This window comes from Equus quagga, unplaced genomic scaffold (assembly GCF_021613505.1).
Source record: "Equus quagga isolate Etosha38 unplaced genomic scaffold, UCLA_HA_Equagga_1.0 153_RagTag, whole genome shotgun sequence".
Lineage (NCBI taxonomy): Eukaryota > Metazoa > Chordata > Mammalia > Perissodactyla > Equidae > Equus > Equus quagga.
The window spans coordinates 7,216,563-7,227,568 of NW_025796915.1; the positions used below are offsets into that span (position 1 = coordinate 7,216,563).

The following is an 11,006-nucleotide window of genomic DNA, read 5'->3' on the forward strand; positions in this document are numbered from 1 at the left end:
GAGGGGGCGTGAGCATGCGCGCGCGCACGCACACACACACACACACACACACACACACACACACACACACACACACGGAGACAACTGTCAGCCCCACCCGGAGAGAACAGCAACGCTGGGAGAAAACACACGTCAGGGAGATGTGCCGATTCCTTTTGTCCCCTCCCACTGATGAGTCCCCACCCGTCCCCACCCGTCCCCACTTCCTCCCCGGCCCCGCCCCCGCCCAAAGAGCCCTTACCATCGACGTCATACACCTGGAAGAGGAATTTGAGTTTGTCCATGGGGTTGCCATGGATGAGCAGGGTCAGCGCCTCGCGAAGCTCCTGGAGGGTGATGGTGCCGCTTCCATCAGAGTCAAACAGGGTGAAGAATCGCTCGGCAAAGAAGGACTGTGGATGGAGAGGGGCGAAGACCGGCACAAGTGTGCCCCCAGGGCCTGGGCTTTGAACCTTTTAACTGTGTGTGTGCGTGTGTGTGCGCGCACACACACACCTGTACCGCGATTCAGTCAAGACCCAGGTGAACGCGGGGTGTGATGGGCCCACGAGGCCACATGAATGGGCCACGCCTATGGCCCATCTGGCCTGCCGAGAGCCAGTTTGGGTGGAAGAACTGCTCAGATTCCTGCAGCGAGGGTGGCCTTGTGTCTGGTCCTCAGGCTCCCCTCTGGCCGCGGGGCCTGGAAATTCGTATAGGCTCTCTCTCCCTACAGGCCATCCCCCCACTGGCCTTGCATTCCAGGCCTCTGGTGGCCCCTTACTCAATATGCGAAAAGGGTCAGACACTGGGTCCCCCTGCAGGCTCCTCCCAGGTCCTGACTCATCCTCCTTGGGGTGACCCCGGGGGATAAGTGAACCTAAGAAGGACTTATAGAGTATATGCCACTTGAATACCCAGATCTTTTCCTTTACTTGTTTAGGTTGCCTGCAGCCTAAAATTAAGACTTGATCTTAAGTGCCAGTTCACTCACTTCATTCATTCATTCATTCACCTATCCATTCATTGAACAATCATGTCCTCCATAGCTGCTGCTTCCCGGGCTGGTGTTAGGCACTGGGAACACAGAAATTAAGACAGGCTGGGTCAGAGTCCCAGATATGCCGTGCCCCCTCGAGGCAGGGAGAGGAGCCTGCTGGGCTCTAGTGTCTGACCTGTAGACCCATGAGTTCACCAGCAAGAAGTCCACTGTGGGCAGTCAACCCCGCCTTGGCTTTACTCTCCCCCTGGATTCCTTGAGTAACGCCTTTATCACTCTCTACCATCCTGGATGGCCTTTGTCTTAAGATACTTTACAGCCTCCTGTTACGATGATAATGTATTGCCGGGCAGAAGGTCTTTTTTTCCTTCCCCATATTTACTGTGAAAGGAGGAGGAGCATTTAGAGTTCTTAGCAGTATCCATGGTCCAGCATTTGTCCCTCTGGGGGTCCCTCTGATCCAAACAGGGGCATTCAAACAGTTGTTGGCTCACCCTTATCAAGGACACAGGCCACCACCAGATGCCAGCCCAGAGGACAGTTGGGGAGAGGTTGGCACTTGCAGGCTCACTCCTCCCATCTCTCTGCTGATGTCCCCACTGTTTGTCAGGCATTCAGGCTATTATGGGGATGGGCAGAGGACCCATGAAACTGAGAGAGGACTGGCAAGGGTGTGGCTGTGCAAACGGGGCTTTAATGGGGACCGGCCATGGGAAGGCTCATATCGTGAGAGGAGATTTAAGTCTCAGCATCCACTCTGCCATGAGGCTAGTAGAAATTGCGAGGTCGATAGTATTTCCTAAGATTTGACTGGGTACTGACTTTCAATTTCACATGTTCTTTTGAAGACCCCCAGGAGGCCATGGCTATCAAGAGGGATGGAAGGGCCCCAGTCAGAGACATGAACATCTTTCAACCTTAGAAGTGGGGCCTCAAGTCTGGAGGAACCCTGGGGAACAAGCTTTCCCTCCTTGTGAGATACTGTGTCCTGAGAACCAGTTGCTCTTCCTCTGTAAAATATAAATGCAGGGTCCCTATTCTGGAGTGGACACTTGCCTCTTTCACATTCAGGGCTTTTTTGAAGTCCTGCAGATCGATCTCCCCGTCTTCTCCTGCAATGGTCTCAAACTGGTGGGTCACCCACTGAAGCCACTTGGCATCCTCCTTGCTACTCGTGGTGCTGGGAGACAAAGGAGACGGGTTTATGGGTTTGAGGTGGCCAAGGGCTCGTGAGACCTCACGGTGGTCCCAGGCCCTCTGCCTTCCTCTAACTAGGGCCTCAGACTGCCCGTGGGGTTGAATCAGTTTCGGCCATGGAGGGGAGCCTCCCCACAGCTCCTTCTTTACGTCTCTAAGTCCCTGCCTCTTCCTCCCATCTAGCATCTGCTGGCCCAGGCTTCTGTCTTGTTAGGTTCTGGAATGACAGGGCCTTAGTGAGATGGACCTCAGACTGTGGGCATAAGGTCAGGGAAAGGCACGCTGTGGGAGTGCTGGTAATGTGATGATGAAGACTTGCCCCCCTCACATTTACACAACTCTTTACTGTTTTCCAGATACTTCCTACCCACTACTTCATTTGTTCCTCTGACAGTCTGCTGGGCTGTGACACTTTACAGGAAGGAAATAGGCTCAGAGAAGTTGAGTAATTTAGAGAAATTTATTCAGCAGGTTAGACATTGAGAGAGAGACAAAGCTCAAATCCAAGCCCAGTATTTTTTCCATTGTGCCCCGCAGCCTCCACCCTCTGCTGGAACCCTTCTAGTACCAGCCACGCCAGGACTCAGACCTTGGGTCTGGGCGCTCCAGGTCCAGCAAGTGTTTTGCAATGTCCCAAGCGTATCAGCCATCTAAAACCCTCACAGAGGAGCTGGGTCTACAGCGATCTGAACAGACGTTGGTGGTGAAATGAGTACACTACTTTCTGCGGCGTCAGGACCGAGCAAATCAAAATGGAGGCAGTGAGTGAGGATTTTTTGCATCCCGTTACTATAAATTATCCTCTGAGAGAATGGCTTTGTCTATATCCCATGAGTTTAATATAACCTTAAATGATTTTGCTACAGTCAATCCACATTATTTGGAGATTCTGTATTTGTGAGTTCACCTAGTAGCTAAAATTTACTTGTAACCCTAAAATCAATGATGGCAGCATTTTCGTGGTCATCGTGGACGTGAGGAAAGCAGCAAGAAATTTGAGTCGCTTGATGCACACCTCCACAGCTGAGGCTGAACCTTGCTTCCGCTTTCATGCTGTGAACAACTGTCCTTTTCGTGAGCTATTTAGTGCTGTGTGTTTCTCATTTTTGTGCTTTTTATTGGTGATTTTGCTCTTTAAAATGCCCCCCAAGAGTAATGCTGAAGTGCTGTCTAGTGTTGTGCCTTACGGAGAAAATGCATGTGTTAGATCAGCTTTGTTCAGACATGAATTATAGTGCTACTGATGGTGAGTTCCATGTTAATGAATCAACAATATAACGAATTAATGTTAGATTTTTAAAGGGGTCTTTTAAACAGATACATACATAAAACAAAATTATGTATTGATCATTTGATGAAAAATTTGTGCCCAGGGGTTGGTAGGAACCAAACCCTGTATTTTCCCTAGGAGCAGTGGTTCAGAATTCACTAACTCGATGTTTGCAGTGACTTTTTTTTTTTTTTTTTGAGGAAGATTAGCCCTGAACTAACATCTGCTGCCAGTCCTCCACTTTTTGCTGAGGAAGACTGGCCCTGAGCTAACATCCGTGCCCATCTTCCTCCACTTTATATGTGGGATGCCTGCCACAGCATGGCTTGACAAGCAGTGCCATGTCTGCACCCGTGATCCGAACCAACGAACCCCGGGCAGTCAAATCAAAACGTGTGAACTTAAACGCTGTGCCACTGGGCCAGCCACTGCAGTGACTTTATAAGACATAACTACCATGAATACTGAGAATCCACCATATTTATAAAGACTAAAAATAAATGAGCTAACTTTAGAAAAAGAATAAAATAAACACATACACAAAAGAAGGATAGACTATTAAATATAAAATCTGAAATTGAGGAACTAGAAAACCAAAAAAGTCAAAAGGATAAATTTATTTTGATTATGGCAATGGGTTTACAGTTGTATACATATGTTGAAACTCATGAAATTGTTCATTTTAAATATGCTATTTATTGTACTTCAATTATGACTGAATATAGTGAAAAAGCATGTTAGTTCTTTGAATAAACTAAGTGGAAAAGTATGAGTAAATAAAAAAGTGAAAATAAAAAACAACATTAGTATTGGGAAAGGCAATAGAATTCCAGAAAAAGGAGGGGTTAGAGAAATATAACAGTATCATGTGCAAATGTTTGTTAACTTAGAGAAACGAATTTCAGGAAGAAGGGACAACCTGAACAGACCAACACTCATTTAATAAATTAGAAAGGCAGTTAAATGTCAACCATTTAAAATGTCAGGCCCAGATTGTTTTTTTAGTGAGTTCTATCTAATTTTCAAGGAATGATAAGTCCAATGTCTCAAATTGTAGAAAATGATGGTAAGATTAGCAATTTATTTTGCAAAGCTAACATTACCCACTCCCAATGAAGATAACATACAAAAAAAGAAAATGCTAGACAAATTTAATTCATAGAGCTGCAAAACTCCAACTAAAACATAACCAAGTTCAATCCAGAAGTTTGCGTTAAAACTATTAATCCATCTTTATCAGGAAGAACCATTCCAGTAACATAAGGATGATTCACTATTAAGAAATCTATCAATATAAGTCATGATATCAAAAATTTAAAGGAAAAATAGTTTCATTATGTCAAAAAACATTGAAAGAAGCATCTGCTACAGTTCAACATTCATTTCTAATTAAAACTATAAGAAAATTGAAGGAAATTACCTAAACATGACATAGATGTTTACAAATTAATGGTTTTCTCTCTCTTGTTCATTTGTAATGCTTATTTACTTTCCTTGGTTTATGGCATTAACTCCAATCTCTAAATATTAGCTGATAGTGATGATCAATTTCTGGATTCAAGGTAAACAGACCAAAATCAATGATCTATATCCATCTATATTTATGTAGATATCCATCTATATTTATGTAGATATAAAAATTGCCCTGGTGGTTCACCGGCCCAGGCCTGGCCCTCCAGCCTCCCTGCCCAGCTGTGAGTCTGACCCTGGGGTCCGGGGGTCTTCACTCCCTTCTTGGCCCTCTCTGCCCCTACTTGCTTCTTCTCCTCCTTCTCCAGCACTCCAGCATGGATAACAGGGGGAGTTGGAGCTTTCCTGGGATGCTCGAGCACATGGGAAATGCCTGAGTGCTCTGTACATGCATTCCATGGACCACCCACAATTGAATCATTTCAGGGTTGTGGAGGCAGATGTTTAGAATCCGAGGCTCTGAGGTCTGGGGCCTGGAAGTGTGGGGTTGTTTTTTTGTTTTTGTTTTTTGAGGAAGATCGGCCCTGAGCTAACATCCATGCCCATCTTCCTCTACTTTATATGTGGGATGCTTGCCACAGCATGGCTTGATAAGCGGTGTATAGGTCTGCACCTGGGATCCAAACTGGAGAACCCCAGGCCGCCGAAGTGGAGCACACGAGCTTAACCACTGCGCCACCGGCCTGGCCCCTGAAAGTGTGAATTTTTAACAAGTACACCCAGAGTCACTGGTTTAACTTGAATGAAAAGAAACTCTCAAACGGTGCTCCTATTTTTTTCTAAAGTGACTCTTGCTTGCTGTGTGACCCTGTGCAAATAATCTGACTTCTCTGTTTCTCTCTGTTTAACCTCTTCATAGATATGCGTTTTCTGCTATATGTGTGTAGTATGTACATATGTGTGTATCAATATATGCATATGTGTATATACATATGTATATTACATATGTTTAATGTACACATGTGTGTATACATACATTATATATACTTTAATGTATGTGTGTAGATATGTAATGTATACATTAGCTATGCCTTTGAGTGGGTGTGTATATGTAACATATAGATTAGATACGCTTTCTTGTATGTGTGTGTACTTATGCTTCCATTTCCTCATCTTGTGCCAGTGCACAGAACATCTGTCTAGCACACAGTAAGGCGGGGGCTCAGTACATCTTTCTCCTCTTTTTCGTTATTATTAGCTCACTTCACATTCAAAGTCAGCAAGTCTGGTTTGGGGTTCCATTTCCCAGAGGGAACACAGAGAGACGTCCTTCCAGGGACCCCAAAGCGGCTTGGGCAGAGCCAAGCCTAAACCCCAGGCCCCAGCCTCCTCCAGTTCTCTGTGCAGAACCTCAACCAGGCCCTTGCCCCCCTTCCTCTCCTGGTGAACCCCGGGAGCTTCTGGCGGAGGGGAGCACTCCAGGCAGCCCCAGTCAGAAGCCAGCCCAAAGCCCCCAGGGCCCACCTTATTCTCGGGGAGAGCAGAGCTGGGGAATTCAGAAGGCTGCACCTGGAAATGACAGGGGCCGTGGCAATTTCCAAGTCTGGGCCCCACTAGGACAGTGCCCCTCTGTACCTCCACGGCAGAGCATCAGGCCTCCTAGTGTGCCAGGCATTTTCTTCTTCCGTATATTGTCCCCTAGTCCACTGGCCCTTGATCTTGGGGCAGCCCAAAGGGGTAGGTAGTGTTATTACCATTATTATTATCCCTGCTGTGCCGCTACAGAAACAGGCCACAGCTTGTAAAGGTGGGAGGGAGCCTCCAGTACCAGACTTCTCATCCCCAGTGGGTCTCAACATCAGCCAGGGATGAGTCCGGAGCTTCCTAGGTGATTCCACACCAGCCCCAGAGAACCATTGCTCCAGGCCCGTCCCTCCACCACCCCCCAAAAAGTCATCTTAAACCTTCATTGATGGGCAGCTCACTACCTCTGCAGCAGCTAAGCCTGGCTTGACCCTCCCCTGGGACCCTTCCCACTCCCTCTGACTTCCAGCCACCCTTCAGCAGTTTCAACACAGCCCTCCACGGCCCAACAGCGCAGCCTCCTCAAGAATAGTGGTTCCAGACTGTGAGGCATGTAGGAAGCAAGGGCAGCTTGCTAAAATGCAGATTGACTCGCCCACTTTGGGCTGGGGCTCAGGAATCTGCACCTCTAACCGACACCCTGGCTGTTTGTGACCCACCTGGCTGGTCGAGGCTCACACCTGGAGAAACACTGTCCTGAGGGTTCAACAGCTCCCACATACTTCACCCCTCAGGACCCACAGGACCTCTCAGGACCCACAGGAAGGCATTCCACACAGCAGAGAGATCTCTGGAAGACGGGCTGCATGCAACTGCCAACCCCGGGAAGGTGGGGACAGGTGTCTTGTGCTCACCTCCCACTTCTCAGGCCTGTGGGAATTAGGGGTGAGGGCACGGGGGGAGGCAGCGCCAATGTCGTTGACAAAGAGCGGGAGAGCTTCAAATTTCAGAGCTTGAGGGGAACAATGTGCTCACCAGAGGCCAGAATTGTCCCCAGGAGACCAGGATTTTAGGTCCAGCCTTGTTTTGTACCAACTGAATAACTGGCCCCACTGGACTGGCTTTTCCTCATCTGTAAAATGTGATAAGCATCCCTCCAACAAAAGGCTGCCTTGGGGCCAAATGAAACGCTATTGGCAAAGGACAACTGCAAAGCCCTCTACAAATGTCAGGCGTTGCCATTAGACCGACTTGGCCAATCCCTTATTTTACAGGTGGGAAAACCGGCCCAGAGAGGGCTGGTGACTTGCCCAAGATGGCACAGCTTGCTATTAACTGGGCAAGAGCTGAGCTCAGTTCTCCCCTGACTTCCACCCCAGGCAGACATAGTCACTCTTTGTAGATCCCCCAAAGGCAAAGAACCCCTGCCTTTCCCTGGTCCCTGGTATGAAAGCTAGACAAATGAGCCACTCACCCTCTGCAGCTTTCAGAGTCTGGCTGGGCTGGATCTCCTGGAACACTCATCCTTTCTCCTGTCTTCTAGACCACAGGTCCCAGAAAGGCTGCCGTCGGTATAACAGCCTGCATTTGAAGCCCACAATTCACATCTCCCCAACTCCTCCTCTTCCTGACTCTCCTGAAGAACCACTCACATGCACAGCCCCTTTGTGATCCACATACTGGCTGGTGGCCAGCTTGGTCCAGAGAGATTCCAACCGGGAGGTCTCGTGCAGGCACAGGGAAAGTTTCCACCCAGAAGAATGCTGGCTGTCTTCTCTCTGGCCCAGGACCTTGCACTTTCCCTCCCTCAAGGAGACAGGCAGATCTAGAAATGCTCCAGGCAAAACGTCACTGACAACTGGAGGCAGGCCCTGCCAGGTATCTGATGCATCATGTGAGGCTTCATCCATCACAATGCTATCAACTGCCAACAAGAATGTTGCAGCCCTCGCTCTGAGCCGTGCACTGTGCTAAGGACTTTACACATAACACAGCCCTGCCTGCTGAGTGTCTCCCTCATCATCCTCCAGAGGAGGAAAGGGAAGCTCAGAGAAGTGAAGTCACGTGTCCAGGTAGTTCAGCAGGAATGCAACCCATGTTGGGCTGAAGGGGAGCCGAATACTTCACCCCAAAATATGCCACTTTGGCATGTGAATTCTTTTGAGCAGAAGGCAATCGAGATCCAGCAGACTCTTTTACCTCTCCCTTAACTTTTTTTTTCTTTTTTTTTATTGAGTTGCTAGTCTACAACCTTGTGAAATTTCAGTTGTACATTATTGTCTGCCAGTCGTGTTGTAGGTGCACCCCTTCACCCTTTGCGCCCACCCCTCACCCCACCTTTCCCCTCGTAGCCAGTAATCTGTTCTCTCTGTCTACATTTTTAAATTCCTCATATGAGTGGGGTCATACATAGATTGTCCTTCTGTAACTGGCTTATTTCACTTAACGTAATTCCCTCCAGGTCCATCCATGTTATTGCAAATGGAATGATTTTGTTCTGTTTTACAGCTGAGTAGTATTCCATTGTATATATGTACCACATCTTCTTTATCCATGCATCTGTTGATGGGCACTTAGGTTGCTTCCATGTCTTGGCTATTGTAAATAATGCTGCAATAAACATTGGGGTGCATAGGACTTTTGGGATTGCTGACTTCAAGCTCTTTGGATAGATACCCAGTAGTGGGACAGCTGGGTCTTATGGTAGTTCTATTTTTAATTTTTTGAGGAATCTCCATACTGTTTTCCATAGTGGCTGCACCAGTTTGCATTCCCACCAGCAGTGTATGAGGGTTCCTTTTTCTCCACAACCTCTCCAACATTTGTTACTATTAGTTTTAGATATTTTTGTCCATTCTAATGAGTGTAAGGTGATATCTTAGTGTAGTTTTGATTTGCATTTCCCTGATGATAGCCTATTGGCCGTCCGTATATCTTCTTTGGAGAAATGTCTGTTCATGTCTCCAGCCCATTTTTTGATAGGGTTGTTTGCTTTTTCATTGTTGAGTTGTAAGAGTTCTTTATATATTATGGATATTAAGCCTTTGTCAGATATATGACTTGCAAATATTTTTTTCCCAGTTAGTGGGTTGTTTTTTTGTTTCAATCCTGTTTTCACTTGCCTTGAAGAAGCTCTTTAGTCTGATGAAGTCCCATTTGTTTATTCTTTCTATTGTTTCCCTTCTCTGAGCAGACATGGTGTCCGAAAAGATCCTTTTAATACTGATGTCAAAGAGTGTACTGCCTACGTTTTCTTCTAGAAGCCTTATGGTTTCAGGTCTCACCTTTAGGTCTTTGATCCATTTTGAGTTTATTTTGGTGAATGGTGAGAAAGAATGGTCAATTTTCATTCTTTTACGTATGGCTTTCCAGTTTTCCCAGCACCATTTGTTGAAAAGACTTTCTTTTCTCCATTGTATGCCCTCAGCTCCTTTGTCGAAGCTAAGCTGTCCACAGATGTGTGGTTTTATTTCTGTTCAATTCTGTTTTCATTGATCTGTGATCAATTCTGCTTTCAATTCCATTCCATTGGTCTGTGAACCTGTTTTTGTACCAGTACCATGCTATTTCGATTACTGTAGCTTTGTAGTATGTTTTGAAGTCACGGATTGTGATGCCTCCTGTTTTGTTCTTTTTTCTCAGGATTGCTTTAGCAATTCGGGGTCTTTTGTTGACCGAAATGAATTTTAGGATTCTTTGTTCTAATTCTGCAAAGAATGTCATTGGGATTCTGATTGGGATGGCGTTGAATCTGTAGATTGCTTTAGGTAGAACGGACATTTTAACCATGTTTATTCTTCCAATCCATGTACACAGAATGTTTTTCCACCTCCTTATGTCATCATCCAATTCTCTCAGAAAGGCCTTGTAATTTTCATTGTATAGGTCCTTCACTTCCTTAGTTAAATTTAACCCGAACTATTTTATTCCTTTTGTTGTGATTGTGAGTGGTGTTGTGTTCTTGAGTTCTTTTTCTGTTAGCTTATTATTAGAATATACAAATGCTACTGATTTATGCAAATTGATTTTATACCCTGCAACTTTACTGTAGTTGTTGATTACTTCTAACAGTTTTCCAATGGATTCTTTGTGGTTTTCTATCTATAAGATCATGTCGTCTGCAAACAGAGAGAGTTTCACTTCTTCCCTCCCTATTTGGATTCCTTTTATTCCTTTTTCTTGCCTGATTGCTCTGGCCAGGACCTCCAGTACTATGTTAAATAAGAGTGGTCATAGAGGGCATCCTTGTCTCGTTCCTGTTTTCAGGGGGATGGCGTTCAGTTTTTGCCCATTGAGTATGATGTTGGCTATGGGTTTGTCGTATGTGGCCTTTATTATGTTGAGGTAGTTTCCTTCTATGCCCATTTTGTTCAGAGTTTTTATCATAATTGGCTGTTGGGTCTTGTCAAATGCTTTCTCTGCATCTATTGAGATGATCATGTGGTTTTATTCCTCAGTTTGTTGATGTGGTGTATCACGTTGATTGATTTGCAGATGTTGAACCATTCCTGTGTCCCTGGTATGAATCCCACTTGATCATGATGTATGATCCTTTTGATGAATTGCTGAATTCTGGTTGCCAAAATTTTGTTTAGAATTTTTGCATCTATGTTCATCAGTGATATT

The 11,006-nt window shown here is 45.9% G+C and overlaps 1 protein-coding gene across 1 annotated transcript in view; it reads right to left on the reverse strand.

Annotated features, from left to right (window-relative positions):
- Positions 1-8,155, reverse strand: part of LOC124233054 (NADPH oxidase 5-like) — a 36,022-nt gene extending 27,867 nt beyond the window's left edge. The window contains exons 1-3 of the mRNA XM_046650102.1: positions 7,855-8,155; positions 2,036-2,159; positions 242-392 (exon numbers count right to left, since the gene is read on the reverse strand). Coding sequence (XP_046506058.1) covers positions 242-392; positions 2,036-2,159; positions 7,855-7,904 — 325 coding nt within the window. The 5' untranslated portion in view covers positions 7,905-8,155. The remainder of the gene's footprint in view (positions 1-241; positions 393-2,035; positions 2,160-7,854) is intronic.
- Between the last annotated feature and the right edge of the window lie 2,851 nt (positions 8,156-11,006).